General features: G+C 40.7%; 1 protein-coding gene across 1 annotated transcript in view; it reads left to right on the top strand.

Annotated features, from left to right (window-relative positions):
• The window catches only part of OGT (O-linked N-acetylglucosamine (GlcNAc) transferase), a 35,536-nt gene extending 14,626 nt beyond the window's left edge, over positions 1-20,910 (top strand). The window contains exons 6-21 of the mRNA XM_026451631.2: positions 232-427; positions 990-1,130; positions 1,716-1,816; positions 1,988-2,141; positions 2,231-2,332; positions 2,529-2,708; positions 4,301-4,459; positions 4,608-4,697; positions 6,749-6,874; positions 7,815-7,985; positions 8,098-8,214; positions 8,301-8,471; positions 9,559-9,711; positions 12,544-12,796; positions 13,036-13,159; positions 18,624-20,910. Of these exons, the coding sequence (XP_026307416.2) occupies positions 232-427; positions 990-1,130; positions 1,716-1,816; positions 1,988-2,141; positions 2,231-2,332; positions 2,529-2,708; positions 4,301-4,459; positions 4,608-4,697; positions 6,749-6,874; positions 7,815-7,985; positions 8,098-8,214; positions 8,301-8,471; positions 9,559-9,711; positions 12,544-12,796; positions 13,036-13,159; positions 18,624-18,798 (2,413 nt within the window). The 3' untranslated portion in view covers positions 18,799-20,910. The remainder of the gene's footprint in view (positions 1-231; positions 428-989; positions 1,131-1,715; positions 1,817-1,987; positions 2,142-2,230; positions 2,333-2,528; positions 2,709-4,300; positions 4,460-4,607; positions 4,698-6,748; positions 6,875-7,814; positions 7,986-8,097; positions 8,215-8,300; positions 8,472-9,558; positions 9,712-12,543; positions 12,797-13,035; positions 13,160-18,623) is intronic.

Raw genomic sequence — 20,910 nt, 5'->3', positions numbered from 1 at the left:
AAAGGACAGCCTGTTTCTTATGTGGGAGTACAAAATTTCTCAGTGTAAAGACACATTTTATAAAAGTTTGGTTTTGATTTGAGGTTAAAATATAATTGAGCATGAATCATGTAATTATGATGAGTTGATATATTTTGATACAGTACAGCTTGAATGAGTTGTAACAAACCATTAAGAATGAGTTACATTTTGTGTGTGTGTGTGTGTGTGTGTGTGTGTGTTTATTTACAGAGCTGTGGCAGCTTATCTTCGTGCCCTAAGTTTGAGTCCGAATCATGCAGTGGTGCATGGCAACCTGGCTTGTGTATACTATGAGCAAGGCCTGATAGATCTGGCAATAGACACCTACAGGCGGGCTATCGAACTACAACCACATTTCCCTGATGCTTACTGCAACTTAGCCAATGCTCTCAAAGAGAAGGGCAGTGTAAGGATTTTTACTCATTCTATTTGTTGTCTGGTAGGATTAAGAGTCTTTTCTGGCCAGGTGTGGCGGCTCACGCTTGTAATGCCAGCACTTCGGGAGGCTGAGATGGGAGGATTGCTTGAGCCTAGGGTTTCGAGACCAGCCTAGGCAACATGACGAAACCCTGTCTCTACAAGAAATACAAAAATTAGCCGGGCATGGTGGCGTGCACCTGTAGTCCCAGCTTCTTGGGAGGCCGAGGTGGGAGGATCGGTTGAGTCCTGGGAGGTTGGAGCTGCAGTGAGCCGTGATTGTGCCACAGCACTCCAGCCTGGGCAACAGAAGACTCTGTCTCAAAAAATCACAAAAACCGAAAAACAGCAAAAAATGAAAGTCTTTTGTATAAGTATTGAGATGGTATATTGGTTTACTTTAGAGTTTTGGTTGAGGGTAAGAATACCAAAAAATACCAATTTTCTGTAGCATTACCAGCCATTAGGCTTAATTAAGCAATTATTAGAATAGTATCAGTGGAGGCTTTATGATTCTCTACAGTTTTTGAAGACTTTGTTTTGTTTTCTAGGTTGCTGAAGCAGAAGATTGTTATAATACAGCTCTCCGTCTGTGTCCCACCCATGCAGACTCTCTGAATAACCTAGCCAATATCAAACGAGAACAGGGAAACATTGAAGAGGCAGTTCGCTTGTATCGTAAAGCATTAGAAGTATGTGAGGGTGGTGTAGCTGGGTATTTAGCGTGATAGTAGAGGGAAAGCAGTTAAGTTTACCATCATCCACCTCTTTTGTAAAAATAGTGGTTGAATCATTTACAAGAGGATTATTCATTGAAATAGTAATTGAGTACCTAAGGTATGATGTGAGGCCCTATGTGACATTCCAGAAAATCCCTGCATTCAGAGTTCATTATTCTGTGGATAAGATCTGTACAAAAAAATTAAACATTAACCCACAGTTCAAGAGAAGTTACTGATAAGTATATAATCTTAGTGCCTGATGGCTGTAGTGGTTAGTAGATACGGTAGGAGTTTAGCAGAGAGAGATCTCAGTGGTGGTGGAGTCAGGTGGTCAGGATAAACTAAGAGCAGAAGAGGTGTACCTCATTATGTTTGAAACAAGAAGAGGTATAAAATAGAGGAGGAGGTAGAATTTGAGAATGAATAGACTTGGAAAAGGTAGAGACAAGTTTAGGGATGTAAACGTACTTGAGCAAAGTTCTTAAGGTTGTGGTGAGTTCTTGCCGCTGCTTTAGCAAATTTTTTAACCTCAGTTATGATCTTGACTCTTTATAGGTCTTCCCAGAGTTTGCTGCTGCCCATTCAAATTTAGCAAGTGTACTGCAACAGCAGGGAAAACTGCAGGAAGCTCTGATGCATTATAAGGAGGCTATTCGGTAAGAGACACTAACGGCCTTATTTTTAAAATTATTCTTAATTTTAAAATGTTTGACATTCAGCACATTGCAGATGCTAAAATGGCTTTAAATAACAACAGAATAAGTTAGCATTACAGTGGGTTAAAGATTTTTGTATTGGAGAAATAAAACTTTGGGCTTCTCTTTTAGAATCAGTCCTACCTTTGCTGATGCCTACTCTAATATGGGAAACACTCTAAAGGAGATGCAGGATGTTCAGGGAGCCTTGCAGTGTTATACGCGTGCCATCCAAATTAATCCTGCATTTGCAGATGCGCATAGCAATCTGGCTTCCATTCATAAGGTACTACTGTTTATTATAATATGTGCAATTTAACACCTAAAATTTAAGTTTTGGAATCTTTTTACCATCCTGCTTTATTTATTTTCCAGGATTCAGGGAATATTCCAGAGGCTATAGCTTCTTACCGCACGGCTCTGAAACTTAAGCCTGATTTTCCTGATGCTTATTGTAACTTGGCTCATTGCCTGCAGGTAAAGAATAACAGGCCAGTAATTGGCTCTCAGTGTTGTAATAGCTTTTTAATTGTTATGTGCCATAAGAATCCAAGCCTGACTGGAAATAGTGTTTTTAATAGGCTATCTGACATTACTTTAGGCCAAAGACATACCAAATATTAAATCCTGGGATAGGGCTTTCTGGATAATAACTTCTTTTTGCTTTCTCTAGATTGTCTGTGATTGGACAGACTATGATGAACGAATGAAGAAGTTGGTCAGTATTGTGGCTGACCAGTTAGAGAAGAATAGGTTGCCTTCTGTGCATCCTCATCATAGTATGCTATATCCTCTTTCTCATGGCTTCAGGAAGGCTATTGCTGAGAGGCATGGCAACCTGTGCTTAGATAAGGTGTGATTCTTTTCTTTTAATCTTTTTGTTGTAAACTAAAACACAAATACAGAAAACTGTGCAAATCAAATCTGTGGATTAATGAATGATTGTAAAGTGAACACCACCCAAATTGAGAAATAAAACTTGTGAGCCACTTCAGAACCCCTTCCATTTTGTCCTGAGTATAACCCCCTGTACTTCCTAAGATGGAATCCTTAACTCCTTCACTTAAACACTAACAATAGACTGATGGTACTTTCCTTTAACTTGAAAGCCATAATTTTTTTTTCTTTTATCTTTTTTTTTTTCTTGTTTTTGAGACAGGGTGTTGCTCTGTCGCCCAGGCTGGAGTGCAGCGGTGTGATTATGGCTCACTGCAGCCTCGACCTCCCTGAGCTTAGGTGATCCTCCCACCTCAGCCTCCCGAGTAGCTGGGACTACAGGCGCATGCCACCACACCTAATTTTGTATTTTTTGTAGAGATGGGGTTTTGCTATATTGCCCAAGCTGGTCTCGAACCTCTGGGCTCAAGCGATCTGCCCACCTCGTCCTGCCAAAGTGCTGGGATTATGGGTGTGAGCCACCGTGCCTGGCCAGCCATCATGCTTAATGGAGTGCTTGGTATTTTGTATTCACCCTTGAGAATTAGAGCACTACTTGATCAAGGATTGGATCAAAGGTTGGATGATAGATTGGAGTGCTAGGTGTGCTTTTTTTTTTTTAAATTTTGAGATAGAGTCTCTTTCACCCAGACTGCAGTGTGGTGGTGCCATCTCAGCGCACTGCAACCTCTGTCTCCCAGGTTAAAGCAATTCTTGTGCCTCAGCCTCCCGAGTAGCTAGGATTACAGGTGTGTGCCACCATGCCCAGCTAATTTTTGTATTTTTAGTAGAGATGGGGCTTTGCCATGCTAGGCTGGTCTCGAACTCCTGACTTCAGCTGATCCGCCTGCCTCAGCCTCCCAAAGTGCTGGGATTATAGGCATGAGTCACTGCCCCCGGCCATAATTTTGTTTTTAGAAAATGTTTCTCTAGAATTTTCTAAAATGCTGGAGGGTTTATCATGCTCTGTCCATACTGCTTCATACCTACAAGTTTTAGATTTGCTCACACTTTTTTTTTTTTTTGAGACAGGGTCTTGCTCTGTTGCCGTGGCTGGAGTGCAGTGGCACAACCTTGGCTCACTGCAGCCTCCACCTCCTGGGTTCAGGCGATTCTCCCACTTCAGCCTCCCAGGTAGCTGGGACTACAAGCACGTGTCACCACGCCCAGCTAATTTTTGTGGTTTTTTTTTTTTTTTTTTTTTAGTAGAGACGGGATTTCGCTGTGTTGGCCAGGCTGGTCTCAAACTCCTGACCTCAAGTGATCTGCCTCCTTGGCTTCCCAAAGTGCTGGGATTTGCTTGTGCTTTATAGATTTCAGGAGCAGGTCAAAGTATGAAGCATATTACATGAAGTGCTGAGGTTGCATCTCTCTGGAAATATTAACTAAATGCTCTGGGCAGACCTTTTTCAACAGGTGTGAGGTTTGGTTTGGTGTGTTTTTCGTCAGTTTTCCTAGATGAAAATATATGTGTAAATTTTACTAACAAGCATTGGATTCTGTTGATAGATTAATGTTCTTCATAAACCACCATATGAACATCCAAAAGACTTGAAGCTCAGTGATGGTCGGCTGCGTGTAGGATATGTGAGTTCTGACTTTGGGAATCATCCTACTTCTCACCTCATGCAGTCTATTCCAGGCATGCACAATCCTGATAAATTTGAGGTAAGACTAGTGTTTCTCTAGAATCACTATTTGTTTAAAAAAGAAAAAAACCCACAATGTTGGTATGTCACCATTAGGCATGGAACTCCAGTGTCTTTTGGAAAGATTTGAGCCAATGCTATTAAATATGCCATGTGCTGCCTTTCAGGTGTTCTGTTATGCCCTGAGCCCAGATGATGGCACAAACTTCCGAGTGAAGGTGATGGCAGAAGCCAATCATTTCATTGATCTTTCTCAGGTAGATAAAACTCTCATACTTTAACTTTTTATTTTGAGCAAGTTTAAATAAAACTATTAGCATGTAGTTTATTTTTTGATGATAGGTATTAAATGCTGTAGTACCACATATAGGCAATTGTGTTGATCTTATTTCCTTGGTCATTTATGTTAAATCAGCATGCCTTTTTCCGAGGTTGCAAATGAAACAGAAATGTGTTATGCTTGTGCTTGGACATACAACTTTTGTGGAGATTGAGCCAGCACTTGTGACAGAAGATACTTAATAAATATTAACAAAATGGTGACTTGGGAGAAGAATAAATAGGTCTTTTAAAGAAAATAGGGCCAGGTGTGGTTGCTCACGCCTGTAATCCCCAGCACTTTGGGAGGCCGAGGTGGGCAGATCACGAGGTCAGGAGATGAGACCATCTTGACCAACATGGTGAAACCCCGTCTCTACTAAAATACAAAAAATTAGCTGGGTGTAATGGTGCATGCCTGTAATCCCAGCTACTTGGGAGGCTGAGGCAGGGGAATCGCTTGAACCCGGGAGGTGGAGGTTGCGGCGAGCTGAGATTGCACCACTGCACTCCAGCCTGGTGACAGAGCAAGACTCTGTCTCAAAAAAGAAAAAGAAAAAGAAAATGGATGAACTATGGTTCATCAGTTTCCATGGGCCTTTGCCTTTGGTTATCTTTATTTCTGTATTTGTTCTATTGTTGTATCCTCTAGGAACATAAGTTTTATGATAAATTAAGATTGAAACCTGTGGGGGAATTAATTTGCTGAGTATGTAGGCTACAGTTTTTTCTTTGTAGACTCTATTAGCCACTTTGACTGATAGAGATAATATACTCTACATAGTGTTTGTGTACACACATGTATGTATGTACATACGCATGCAGGTATGGTGTGTATGCATATATGTAAAAACATACATGTGTATGTGTATATACATATGAATCACTGAAGTCCTAGCAGAAAGGTTTTGAGACTTCTCATTTAATAAATAGTATGTACCAACAAATTTTGCAATATAGCTGTTGCTTCAAAAGTTTGCCTGGCCATTTTTGATACACAGTTAGACTCTTTGTGACCAAGAAGCATGCCTCTTTCTATCTCTGAGACCTTTAGGGAGTCACTGCTGATTGACTGCAGTCTAAACTCTTCAGCATAGCTTTTGTAACCTTTCTCTGTTTGCCACAACTTTGTTAATACTTTCACCCACCATTCTACATCATGTATACCTTATGTCAAATAGAAGTGAATTACTATTTTTTTTTGAGATGGAGTCAGGCTGGAATGCAGTGGCACGATCTCGGCTCACTGCAACCTCCACCTCCCAGGTTCAGACGATTCTCTTGTCTCAGCCTCCCGAGTAGCTGAGATTACAGGCGCCTGCCACCACACCCAGCTAATTTTTGTATTTTTAGTAGAGACAGGGGTCTCACCATATTGGCCAGGCTGGTCTCGAACTCCTGACCTCAGGTGATCCACCCGCCTCGGCCTCCCAAAGGTCTGGGATTACAGGTGTGAGCCACCATGCCCAGCCTACTCACCATTTTCTAAACTCCCTCACACTTTACTCTAGTTCTTCATTCATACTGTTCTCTACTGAGATTGTATTCTGTTAAACTCCTTCAAACTCCCATTCGTCTTTGAAGACCTATTTCAAATACCAGTTTTAGGCTGGGTGCAGTGGCTCATGTGTATATCCTTTGGGACAATGAGGTGGGAAGATTGCTTGAGGCCATCATGGGCAACATAGTGAGACCCTGTCCCTACCAAAAAAAAAAAAAAGATTACAAATTTCAAATACCAATTTCTCTATAAAATGTTGTTACTCATACATTCAATCCAGAAGTGAACTCTCCTTCCTCTGTGTTCTGTTTCTCTAATGCTTTGGGCCCATTTTAATGGCAGTTAACTATATTTGTGCCCGAATTAATATAGCTAATTTGTGTTCTTACCACTTTTCCATCTGGGAATCTGAATTATGTTAAATGCCATTAAAACTAATGGAATTGATCTGAGATTATACATAGTGAGTTCTTACTTTCTATTCTGTAGATTCCATGCAATGGAAAAGCAGCTGATCGCATCCATCAGGATGGAATTCATATCCTTGTAAATATGAATGGCTATACCAAGGGCGCTCGAAATGAGCTCTTTGCTCTCAGGCCAGCTCCTATTCAGGTAAACAAATTAACAGTCATCACTTACAACATATATTTGGCTAAGAAGACAGTGATGTGCTGCTTTTCCTCCCTCTGGTTAATTGATGTTTGAAACTGTAGGGCAGACATACTTTTAATTTTTTTAAGTTGTTGAAATGCGCAGGACAAAAAGTGTAGAGCGCAGTGCTTATAGGTACATGTATATAGAGACATGCAATTCATGGTTGGCTATGAACAGTTACTCTGTCTTGCAAATTTGAAGAACATTTTAGCATTTTGAAAGTTAGTCTAAAATGTAGGCTGGGTACAGTGGCTCACGCCTGTAATCCCAGCACTTTGGGATGCTGAGGCAGGAGGATCACTTGAAACCAGGAGTTTGAGACCTGTCTGGGCAACAAAGCAAAACACCCTATCTCTACAAAAAATTTAAAAATTAGCCGAAGTGGTGGTATACCCCTGTGATCTCAGCTATTCGGGAGGCTAAGGTGGAAGCATTGCTCAAGCCTAGGAGTTTGAGGCTGCAGTGAACTATCACTGTGCCACTGCACTCCAGCCCTGGCGACAGAGTGAGAGTCTGTCTTAAAGAACTACTTCATTGCTTTCGACTAAAGAAGTCAGCCTTGCTGTGCCTGTGGCAAGGCCAGTAATCCTGGCTATTCTGGAGGCTGAGGCAGAAGGATTGCTTGAGCCCAGGAGTTCGAGCCTGTAGTGATCTACGATTGCACCACTGTACTCCAGCCTAGGGAACAGAGTGAGACCCTGTCTCTTAAAAAGAGTTAGACCTCCTTGTTCATTTACTTAATTATGGCACCTTTAGGTTCCTTTTTAAAAAACCATTTTATTGAGGTACAGTTGACATACAAAAAGTTGTACATATTTAATGTATATGACTTGATGAATTTAGAGATAAGTATCTTGATGAAAGTTCTTAATCAGTTTTTGATCTGGTTTTTTTTAAGGCAATGTGGCTGGGATACCCTGGGACGAGTGGTGCACTTTTCATGGATTATATTATCACTGATCAGGAAACTTCACCAGCCGAAGTTGCTGAGCAGTATTCTGAGAAATTGGCTTATATGCCCCATACTTTTTTTATTGGTGATCATGCTAATATGTTCCCTCACCTGAAGGTAGGTATGAAACAGTGCTATGGGGGAATTTCAAAGAACTGTAGCTTTTTATTTCCTTGCTATTGTCTATGTAAGTCCTAAAAGACATGTCTGAAACTATTTTTTCCATTAGAAAAAAGCAGTCATCGATTTTAAGTCCAATGGACACATTTATGACAATCGGATAGTTCTGAATGGCATCGACCTCAAAGCATTTCTTGATAGTCTACCAGATGTGAAAATCGTCAAGGTCAGAACCTAGTCAATATTGTCATTGAAATAAAGTTAACTGCATTCATGATCTTTTTTGTAATCATGCATTTTTTTTTTTTTTAGATGAAGTGTCCTGAGGGAGGAGACAATGCAGACAGCAGTAACACAGCTCTTAATATGCCTGTTATTCCTATGAATACTATTGCAGAAGCAGTTATTGAAATGATTAACAGAGGACAGATTCAAATAACAATTAATGGATTCAGTATTAGCAATGGACTGGCAACTACTCAGGTGAGAAGATAATACACCATTATATGTCCCGCCAAGTATGCATTTATTTCCCTTAAACCTCATAATAACTCTAGGAGGCAAGTATCATTATTACCATTTTATAGATGAGGAAATGAGTTAGTGGAAATGTGCGTCTTATGTAGGTGTGTCTGATTTTAAAAGTCTCCCGGATTTAGCCAGCAGATTATTACTTACTGAGAAACTTCCTTGTTAATATCTTGTTATTCCCTGCCTGTGGCTTTACTGTCTTATATGATGAACTATCTGTACATACCATACAGTTTCTTGCTTCTGTAAACCCATCCTTTCCCTAGCTAAATCCTACTCAGACGTTCAGTTGAGACAGCTCTTCCAGGAATCCATTTCCGTACTTACCACTAACGTCTCCATCCCTACTTCATTGGTACCTGTCTTTTATACCTCTGTAATGTTTGGAATATATCATTACATACAGCACAACAGATGATAATTCCCTGTGTTTGTATCCTCTACTGAATTGAATTACTGATGTCTTAATCACAGTAATGTAGTATGTACTCAATAAATAATACATTGCACGCCTAAATAAGTAGCTCTATCAAGAGAGTGTAAGGCAAAGATCTCTGACCTCTAGAGGTCATAGATGTCCTTGCACACCTGTAATAGTTATATAACAATGTAAGGCAGTACTCAAATGTGAGAATTGCAAGGTAAAACTAATTATGTGTGTAGAAACTCAGAAACAGTGATGATCAGTGTGAAGAGAGACACTCTTGGGAGAAGAGACCATTTGGAGGAGTAATTTAACCTTGAGGAGTGGATGTGATTTAGAAAAGGACATTTCATTCATGAAGAAAAGAGTGATCAAAAGCTGTTGGATTGTTAATAGGATTTTGAGACCTTTTTTGGTTAGAGCAAGAAGTTTTATAGTGCAGTCTCCCCCAAATTAAGATAATGCTGCAACGGTTTGCCTCTTCTTAAACTTCACATATCGTGAATATTTTCTCATGGTTCAGTGACTTTTAATGGTTAGACCATTTTGGATCTTATGGATTGAAATATTGAACTCCTTTTGCCTTTAAATATAACCATCTTTTCCTTGTTTTAGATCAACAATAAGGCTGCAACTGGAGAGGAGGTTCCCCGTACCATTATTGTAACCACCCGTTCTCAGTACGGGTTACCAGAAGATGCCATTGTATACTGTAACTTTAATCAGCTGTATAAAATTGACCCTTCTACTTTGCAGATGTGGGCAAATGTGAGTATGCATAGACTTATTGTTACCATCTTAGAGACTAATAAAGATTTTGTATCTAGAGCTTCTTGCTGAAGATGGTCCTTCTACTCCCATTTAGGAGCTGTTCTGCTCATTTCTTTTTAAAATTTTTTTTTGGCTGGTCGTGGTGGCTCGCGCCTGTAATCCCAGCGCTTTGGGAGGCCGATGCAAGTGGATCACCTGAGGTGAGGTCAGGAGCTTGAGACCAGCTTGACCAACATTGTGAAACACCGTCTTTATTACAAATACCAAAAAATTAGCCGGACGTGGTGGTGGGCACCTGTAATCCCAGCTACTCGGGAGGCTGAGACAGGAGAATCACTTGAACCCGGGAGGCGGAGGTTGCAGTGAGCCAAAATCATGCTGTTGCACTCTAGCCTGGGCAACAAGAGCAACACTCCGTCTGGAAAAAAATTTTTTTTAAAAATACTTTTTAAAAAATGTATTTTATTTATTTGCATGTGACTCAACTGGGTTCTGCTCTTTTTTTAAAAAACAGAATCTTGCTGTGTTGTTCAGGCTGGAGTGCAGTGGTGTGATCTCACCTCATGGCAACCTTTGCACCCCAGGTTCAAGTGATTCTTGTGCCTCAGCCTTGCCAATAGCTGGGATTACAGGCATGTGCCACCATGTCTGGGTAATTTTTTTTTGTATTTTTAGTAGAGACGGGGTTTCACCATGTTGGCCAGGCTGGACCCAACTCCTGGCCTCAAGAGGTCTGCCCACCTTGGCCTCCCAAAGTGCTAGGATTACATGTTTGAGCCACCGCGCCTGGCCTTGTGCTCATTTATAATCTTCAAGAGATGTAGTTTTTCAGGCATTTTTGCTTTCTCCTTCCAGTGTCTAAATAGGACGTTGTGAACCTTTTAAATTTACATATTCAAAGCATTCTTCTGTCTAAAGGGTCAGGAAACTTTTTCTTAAAGGGCCAGATGGTAAATAGTTTCAGTTTTGTGGTCATGCTGTTTCACATCTACTCAGCTTTGCCGTCATGGCACAAAAATAACCATAGGCATTTTGTAAATGATGAGTGTGGCTGTGTTCCAATAAAATTTTATTTATGCCAACTGGCAGTATGTCAGATTTGGCTCACAGGCTGTGTAGTTCGCCAACCCCTGGTCTAAACTGATAGCATATGCTGTCATGTACATCCACCCATTTTTAACATTCTTGTAGTATTGTAGAGTTACAACCAAGAAGGAGTAAATCTATACATAAATCTCTCAGTTCATCAGATAGGTTTGCATAAGTGGGATATCGCATAGCTGTAACTGGCTCTTAATCCATAGAACTAAAATAAAATGGCATGTTTTACCTTTAGGTAGTCTGGAGATAATTCCTTGGTTAATTTTTTCCCCTGATACCTGTTTTGTTTTATGTTCAGAGGAGAGGGGAGGATAGAAGAGAAGAGGAAGCAGATGAGTACAGGTCTACTGTCCTTACTCCTTACTTCCTGATGTTCACAAAAACTCTGAAAATCAAAAGCTTTTTCATAAGTGTGTGACAAATTTGTTTGGCAGCAAAACTACCTGAACTAACCCATTAGGGTATGTATTAGTCCGTTCTCATGCTGCTATAAAGGACTCCCCGAGACTCGGTAATTTATAAAGGGAAGAGGTTTAATTGACTCACAGTTCCACGTGGCTATGGAGGCCTCAGGAAACTTAACAGTCATGGTGGAAAAGGGAGCAAACATGTCCTTCTTCGCATGATGGCAGGAAGAAGTGCTGCGCAAAAGGGGGAGAAGCCCCTTATAAAACCATCAGCTCTTGTGAGTACACACTGTCTATCACGCGAACAGCAGCACTGGGAATAACTGCCCCCATGATTCAATTACCTACCACTGGATCCCTCCCATGACACATGGGGCTTATGGGAACTACAGTTCAAGAAGAGAGATTTGGGTGGGGACACAGTCAAACTATGTCAGGATATTTGTAGTCTTTTTTTTATTCCATTTAATATGACTATTCCTGCATCTCAATGCAGAGGCACTAATATGTTTGTTTATACGAAGTTGCTGCTGAGGGTTTTATGTAATACACACACACACACACACACACACACACACACACACACACGCTACTTTTTTTTGAAATCTGAAATATTCTGAATTTGGAAGTTCATCTGTTCTCATAGCTTTCAGAGAAAGGGATTTTGAACTTAAAAATGTACATAGAGTAGATATAAATCTAAATCAGGAGTTGGCAAACTATGACCTATGGGTCAAATCCAGCCCACTGCTTGTTTTTGTAAATAAAATTTTATGGACACATAGCCATGCCTACTTGTTTACACACTGTCTGTGGCTGCTTTCAAGCTACAACAGAAGAGCTGAGCAGCTATGACAGTCCGTGTGGCCACAGAGCCAAAAATATTTGCCATCTGGCCCTTTACAGAAAAGACCGATTTATATTAGGCAAATAAAGTTAGGCAAGTGTGAGGTAACTTTCTTGGTTGTATCATAGTGGGGGATTTGAAATTTGGAATGCAAAATTCCTCTCTCTTAACAAAACCCACTGCCTCTGTCAATTCCCACAGGAGGTAGCTGCCTCAGATTTTGCCAATTAGTAGTTTGTTTTGTTTTCCAGCATCGGTCTCCTCTCTTTCTTTGAACTCACTCTGAGGACAGCTAAGCAGAAGAGAGATAATTCAATTGATCTAATTCATCTCTGTGAAGGAAAGACTTAAGTTCACAGCAGGCTTCCATCTGGATGGAAAGAATAGAGTGTGGTAGAATTATTAGAGATCTCTGGGAGTCTTTGTTGAAAGAGGCAGATATGCTATTAATATTTCTTATTTTCCCTATTTTAGATTCTGAAGCGTGTTCCCAACAGTGTACTCTGGCTGTTGCGTTTTCCAGCAGTAGGAGAACCTAATATTCAACAGTATGCACAAAACATGGGCCTGCCCCAGAACCGTATCATTTTTTCACCTGTTGCTCCTAAAGAGGAACATGTCAGGAGAGGCCAGCTGGCTGATGTCTGCTTGGACACTCCACTCTGTAATGGGCACACCACAGGGATGGATGTCCTCTGGGCAGGGACCCCCATGGTGACAATGCCAGGTAAGTTGCTGATAAATCACTGGAGTCTTCCTTGTTCTTTTGAAAATCTCCTTTGGGGGAGAAACTTCCAAGTGAAATTATATATACTAGGAGCAACATTAAAGGCAAGGTGATAGAAAGTGAGACTTGTTCTCACTTCATTCTCTTCATCTGCATTGTGTGGAGGCTTAACATAAATAACATTAACTCTATGCTGTTTTACGTTCTCAGATGTGCAGTTGTTATCTTTTGTATTTCAGGAGAGACTCTTGCTTCTCGAGTTGCAGCTTCCCAGCTCACTTGCTTAGGCTGTCTTGAGCTTATTGCTAAAAACAGACAAGAATATGAAGACATAGCTGTGAAGCTGGGAACTGATCTAGAATAGTAAGTAAACTTTTCCTTGAACAAATTATTGGGTAAAGTAGAGAGAATATAGCTGTTATAAAATGAAGCCATAAAATAAGTGTAATATAAAATAGGTGAGCTAGTTGTATGCCCTCTGGATGGGAGAAGTACTTTCTAAACTCTTAGAAATGAAGTGATCAATAGGTTTTACCATGTAAAAAGTAAATGAGTGAATAAAAAATATTCAAGAAAATTAAAAGGCAAATGAGGGGAAAAAAACTTTTGTCTCAGATATCAAAGTATTAATTGCCTGGCTATGTAAAGACTGCAGCACATTTAGGAAAGTAAAAATGGAAATGACGAGGTGGAAATACAAAAGGTTAACAGGAAAGTGTTTCAGGCTCTGTAGTAGAAATGCCAATTAAAATTATACTGAGGCTGGGTGTGGTGGCTTATGCCTGTAATCACAGCACTTTGGGAGGCCGAGGCGGGCGGATCACTTGAGATCAGGAGTTCGAGACCAGCCTGGCCAACATGGTGAAACCCCGTCTCTGTTAAAAACACAAAAATTAGTTGGGTGTGGTGGCATGTTCCTGTAGTCCCAGCTACTCAGGAGGCTGAGGCAGGAGAATCCCTTAAACCCGGGAGGCAGAGGTTGCAGTGAGCCGAGATTGCACCATTGCACTCCAGCCTGGGCGACAGAGCGAGACTCTTACCTCAAAAAAAACCACACACACAAAAAAATCCTAAGGGTATATCCATTTGCCTATACAATAGAAAGATTTTTTGTTATCAATGAGGGAGCATTGAGGACTAGCCTTTTCATGCATTGGTGAATAAATTGGGACAGCCCTTCCTCAGAGTTTTTAGAGCCTTAAAAGTTAGATCTTTGGGCCTGGCACGGTGGCTCACGCCTGTAATCCCAGCACTTTGGGAGGCTGAGGTGGGTGGATTACGAGGTCAAGAGATTGAGACCATCCTGGCTAACATGGTGAAACCCCATCTCTACTAAAAAATACAAAAAATTAGCCGGGCGTGGTGGCGGGCACCTGTAGTCCCAGCTACTCGGGAGGCTGAGGCAGGAGAATGGCGGGAACCCAGGAGGCGGAGCTTGCAGTGAGCTGAGATCTGGCCACTGCACTCCAGCCTGGGTGACGGAGCGAGACTCCATTTCAAAAAAAAAAAAAAAAGTTAGATCTTTGACACCTAATACTGTCATGTCTTCACTGCAGTCAGTGTAAGAAATAAAAACGGCATAACTTAAATGCCTGAAAATGAGTAGGAATTACAGTGGTGATGCTTAGATGAGTGAGGATTTATTCATACAATAAACTAGTATTTCTTTCATTATCTTATTTTTTTTGAGATAGGATTTTACTCTGTTGCCTAGGGCTGGAGTGCAGTGGTGTGATCTTGGCTAACTGCAGCCTCGACGTCCTGGGCTCAGGACGTCCCACCTCAGCCACCTGAGTAGTAGGGACTATAGGTACATGCCACCATGCCCCATGCCTGGCTCATTTTTAATTTTTTTTTGTAGAAATGAAGGCTCAGTATGTTGCCCAGGCTGGGTATTTCTGTTTTCTTTTCTTTTTTTCCTGGACAGAGTCTTGCTCTGTTGCCCAGGCTGGAGTGCAGTGGTGTGATCTCAGCTAACTGCAACCTCTGCCTCCTGGGTTCAAGCGATTCTCCTGCCTCAGCCTCCCGAGTAGCTGGGATTACAGACGCCCACTACCACACCTGGGTAATTTTTTGTATTTTTAGTAGAGGCTGGGTTTCACTGTGTTGGCCAGGCTGGTCTCGAACTCCTTACCTCGTGATCCACCCACCTCGGCCTCCCAAAGCGCTGGGATTACAGGTGTAAGCCATCATGCCCGGCGGGTATTTCTTAAATGAGGTTTTTCTTTCGGTATAATGGGTGATGTTTTTTTCTTTGTGTATTTCTGAGAAGCAACATATTACATAGAAATTAAAGAAATACGCTTTTTGGCCGGGTGAGGTGGCTCAAGCCTGTAATCCCAGCACTTTGGGAGGCCGAGACGGGCGGATCATGAGGTCAGGAGATCGAGACCATCCTGGCTAACACGGTGAAACCCCGTCTCTACTAAAAAAAGATACAAAAAAACTAGCTGGGCGAGGTGGCGGGCGCCTGCAGTCCCAGCTACTCGGGAGGCTGAGGCAGGAGAATGGTGTAAACCCGGGAGGTGGAGCTTGCAGTGAGCTGAGATCCGGCCGCTGTACTCCAGCCCGGGCGACAGAGACTCCATCTGAAAAAAAAAAAAAAAAAGAAATATACTTTTTGAGTCAGACTACCTGAGTGAACCCAAGCTCTCTACTTACGAGCTTTGTGACTTTGGGCAAGTAAATCTCTGTGTTGTGCCTTGGTTTCTTCTGCAAAATGGAGCATAATGTTAGTACCTACTTGGCAGAGATGATAGGATAAAAAAAGCATTCCATGTAAAGTACTTAGAATAGTTCTTGGTATCTGGTAAACATTCAGCAGATGTTAGCTACTTATTATTTTCAGAATTTCCTCCATAGAACATCACATATGTCTAAGAAAAGTGAGAAATTTGAGCCTAGGCATTAAAAAAAAATAAGATTCATGTCCATTAGCCCAGAGATAACTATAGTAAAAAATGTAGTGTGTTTTATTTTCAGACAGGGTCTCACTCTGTTACTCAGGCTGGAGTACAGTGGCATGATCACGACTCACTGCAACCTCTGCCTCCTGGGATCGAGTGATCCTCCCACCTTAGCCTTCCTAGTAGCTGGGACTACAGGCACATGCCACCATGCCTGGCTTTTTTTAATTTTAATTTTAATTTTTTTAATATTTTGTGGAGACAGGGTCTCACCAGTGTTGCCCAGGCTGGTAACTCCTGGGCTTAAGCAGTCCACCCGCCTCGGCCTCCCAAAGTGGTGGGATTACAGGTGCGTGAGACACTGCACCCAGCCTGTAGTGCATTTTAAAATTTTTATTAGACTCTTTGGAACTTAGTTTGGTTCATACAATACTTTTCCCCAACACTTTTGTTGTGAAAATTTTTAATTTTATAATAAACACATCTATATCTACTGTTTAGAATCTACCATTATCATTTTACTGTTCTTGCTTTATTACATATCTATTCATCCATTTATTCCGTTTATTCATCTGCCAATCCATCTTATTTGACACATTTTGAAATAAATTGCAGACGTCAGTACACTTCTCCTTAAATACTTAAGAATGGCTGTCATTAACTGGAGTTTAGTATGCATATATTTTTTTGAGACAGGGTCTCCCTCTGTTGCCCAGGCTGGAGTACAGTGATATGATCTCCGCTTAGTGCAACTTCCGCCTCCCGGGCTCGAGCATTCTTCCCCTCAACCTCCTGAGTAGCTGGAATTACAGGCATGAACCACCACACCTAGCTAATTTTTGTAATTTTAGTAGAGGCAGGGTTTCGACAGGTTGCCCAGGCTGGTCTCAAACTCCTGACCTCAAGTGATCCACCTGCTTCAGCCTCCCAAAGTGTTGGGATTACAGGTGTGAGCCACTGTGCCTGGCCATTTTTTTCTTTTGAGGCAGAATTTATATACAGTGAAATACACAAAAATTCAGTGAGTTTTGAGAAATAACTTTTTTTTTTTTTAGACGGAGTCTCATTCTGTCACCCAAGTTGGAGTGCAGTGGCACAATCTCTGCTCACTGCAACCTCTGCCTCCTGGGTTCAAACAATTCTCCTGCCTCAGCCCCTTGAGTAGCTGGGATTACAGGCATGTGCCACCACACCTGGCTAATTTTTCATGTTTTTAGTAGAGACAGGGTTTCACCGTGTTAGCCAGGATAGTCTTGATCTCCTGACCTTGTGATCCGCCCGCCTCAGCCTCCCAAAGTGCTGGGATTACAGGTGTGAGCCACTGTGCCCAACCGAGAAATACCTTTGTAACCCAAACTCCTATGAAGACAAAGAACATTATCACTCCAGAGAGATTCTTCATGCTCCTTTTCAGTCAGTCTTTTTCACCAACCCCCAGAGACAACCACTCTTCTGGAGCATTTTTTTCCCTTCCATAAATTAGTTTTGCTTTTCTAGAATTTTATCCAAATGGAACTATGTCAATATGCACTCTAAAGGCTTCTTTCAGCAAGTTTATTTCTTTCGCTGAGTGGTATTTCACTGTGTGTATGTACTACAGTTTATTTCCTATTGACATAGAATTTAAAAAAAAAATAGAGTGCACAGGTCTTTCTCTTTGGAGGGTAGCATGAATATGGACATGGTCTAATATGGACATTGAGACCAACAGATATGCACAACCATTTTACTACTTCTGTCACAACGAACATTAAAACAAAGTTGAGCATGGTGGCTCACGTCTATAATCCCAGCGCTTTGAGAGGCTGAGGGAGGAGGATTGCTTGAGCCCAGGAGTTCGAGACCAGCCTGGACAACATGGCGAGACCCCATCTCTACAAAAAATACAAAAATAGCTGAGTGTAGTGGTGCGTGCCTGTAGTCTCAGCTTCTCGGGAGGCTGAGGCAGGAGGATTGCTTGAGCCAAGGAGGTTGAGGCTGCAGTGAGCTGTCATTATGCCATTGCACTCCAGCCTGGGCAACAGAGCGAGACTCTATTTCAAAAATTAGAAGAAAATAAATAAAAATTATTGCTTTTAAAAATGCATGAAAATGTTCTGGCTTCTGGTTCTAAAGTATTTAGCTCTTCATCTAAGAATAATCTCATGAAAAAGAATATATTCAAAAGGGAAGTAGAAATCTTTTCCCCTGTGTTTCCTGAAGAATCAGTTACTTTTTTATTTCTGAACAGAACCATACTCTTGGTGATATTAGCAGTGTTTAAAAATCTGAACAACTCAGTTCAGGTACAAGTGGAAAATTACAGTGGAAAATTACACCAGTAGACTTGCTATATTTGTCTTCCCCTTGAGTGGTTTCCTATTTCATTAAAATGACCATAAATTGAATACTTCATCTTATATTTATGTTTTAACTTTTGTAAATGATGCTTCAATGAATATATTTGCATGGTCCTGTATGTTTTTGCATCTGATTATTTCTTTTTAATAGATTTAAAAGTGTTATTGTTAGGCCAGAGGGTTATGAACATTTAAGGTTAATACATACATTGCTAAATTGCTTACCAAAAAGCTAAGCAGTTTATATTCTAACAGTACATAGGAATAGTCATGTGCCATTGTCAATTCTTGTTATTTTAAAGGTAGAAATAAAATGAAATGGAGAATGCGTGGTATCCCTTGGATGTACTTGTTTAGGAAAGAACTAAGTTTTTTCAGAGTACATGGAGTTGAGCTCATTTCAGTGTTAGCATTATGTAAGCTGTGACCCTTCCCTTTTTAACAGGAAGCCAATCAGGAAATGAGATAGCGTAATGTTTGGTCATGGATTTTTTGCCACAAAGGGAACTAGGTATTTATAGGGTGTGTTTCTGAGTTTTCTGCTCTGATTTGTAAACTGGTTTCTCGTTTTTTATTACTCAGCCTGAAGAAAATTCGTGGCAAAGTCTGGAAACAAAGAATATCTAGCCCTCTGTTCAACACCAAACAATACACAATGGAACTAGAGCGGCTCTATCTACAGATGTGGGAGCATTATGCAGCTGGCAACAAACCTGACCACATGATTAAGCCTGTTGAAGTCACTGAGTCAGTGTAAATAAAGACTGTACAGGAGAATTACCCCTATACCTGAGCCTCAACCTTCTGGGGGAAAGGGAACTAGATAACGTACTTCTTACTTGTCTGTACAGTACCTTGTTGCAGATGGGTGATATATAATGGTAATAGAATAGCACAGCCAGACTTGCTTCCTGCATGGTAGGGAGAGACACAAGACATGGAAAACCGCTGTTCCACAAGGAATCTCCGTAGAATTTTGCAGCGACCAGATGGTGCATAGGTCTGGAAGGTCTGATCTCCCTTGGTCTTCCATGGGATGGTTAGTGTGGAGGGGAGATGTAGATTGTCCGGCCACTTTGTGATTCCATGGATTGATTCAGTCTTCTGGATTAACTTTTTTCTTTATATTTTGGGTACTGGAGCTTTTAAAAATGTTTGGTTTCAGGTATTTTTATTCATGTGAAGTGTATATGATTCTCTTGAGATAAGGTTTTAAGCTAAAATGTTACTCCCTGTTCTAGTTTCTCAACTCTGACAGATTGACAGGGATTTTGCTGGTGTAGTCTTTTTATAGGTTTTATAAACCACTTGAGCCTATATCAGTCGTTTTAGTGTCTGACCTAATGTTTGGAGCTATCAGTGCTTTGTTGATTTAGATGATGACTCAAGATTTTTTCTGGTCCATTTCCCATTTCCTTCTCTTCCCTGACCCCCATACCCCCACCCTTAAAATTCTCCTGTAACTCAACTAACAAAATCAAGTCTGATTCAAAACATCCTAGGGTGTTTCTCTTAAACACACCATCTGGTGCCAAATGAAGATTTTTAGGAGTGATGACTAATTATCAAGGGCACAGTTGTGGTACTGTCATTGATAATAATACAGCTTTTTTTTTTTTGCCTAATTTTGACCTGTTTCACCAGTGTTTTACCCTTGACTTGCCCCTTCTATGCTGCTTCCAAAAGTGATAGTGTGTGTAAGATTTTTACCTTCCTTTCTAAAGTTTTTTTTTTTTTCTTAAAGTGAGTCCTGTTCTTCCTATTTCTTTCAGCAGAAATGAAATCCCAGGTAAGTATAAGTATTCAAGTATTTGATCAGTAAGTCACAGTTGTCTCCAGTGCATTAAATAACCTTCATCAAGAAACAGGTTATAGGTAAAATCTCTGAAGGACCATCTGTGTATTCAAGTAATTATATTTTAGATAATAACTGTCTTCTGGACTTGGTCTTGAAGTCTGTACAGATTCAGCCTCAATAGTAGCAAACTGCACTGCTATTTGGTTTGGAGTACAAATTAGACTTATAGTCCTCCTGGAACTTGAGTTATTAAAGTCATAGGAATAAAATGAGATCTCAACAAAGAGTCGAGGGTTTGAGGCTTAAACAAGCCAACATATGAATATATGTTTTGTCTCGCTGTACTGCACTTACGCTATCCAGTCGCAGATAATTTTTGGTCTGCTAGTAGTGTTCTAGGTTATGTCTTTCCAAAGCGCTGAGGCTGTGCACCTATTCTGTAGTTGCAGCTGATGCCTGAATGTATCCTAGCTGACAAATTATTGATTAATAAGAACTTGAATTTCTGAAAGATGCTTACTGTTAACCAAATTTTGAGCAAGGAGTCTCAAAGGTAATTCTGAACCAGAATTACATGTTAATGAACAGTGTACCTTTTAACAATGTAAATCACGGAATATCCGTGGAGGGATTTCTTAATTTATTTTTTACTGGATGATTGAAATACCAGTTAAAGGTTGCCAGCATGGTTGCAGATAAACTGACATTTGAAATTCACCGAACTACTTAATGTGGAATAGGGTAATATACTTCCAATGCCCTCAAGGCTGTGACCTTACAGCCGTTTTACATAGCACATCATTCCTCCTATAGGGATGAACTTTTTCCTGGCACGAAAAGTAGCCGCTCTGGTTGAAGCTTTGCTTATTGTAACAGGCTTTTATTTCCAGGTAACATGTCTGTGGAAGACTTAATTCTGATTAGAGATATAGATATTACTGGAAACTAATTGTTTTTTTTTTTTTCTGTTGTACTCTGCTTTATCAAAGAAGTAAAACATTTAAATTGTGCTACAGAAATTAAGATGTTGTCTTGCGATCCTTAAACAATAAATGAATGATTTCCCCTTAA

The sequence above is a fragment of the Piliocolobus tephrosceles genome, chromosome 12 (genome assembly GCF_002776525.5).
Source record: "Piliocolobus tephrosceles isolate RC106 chromosome 12, ASM277652v3, whole genome shotgun sequence".
NCBI lineage: Eukaryota > Metazoa > Chordata > Mammalia > Primates > Cercopithecidae > Piliocolobus > Piliocolobus tephrosceles.
The sequence above is the reverse complement of the archived record's forward strand: the minus strand, read 5'-3'. Positions and strand labels throughout refer to the sequence as shown.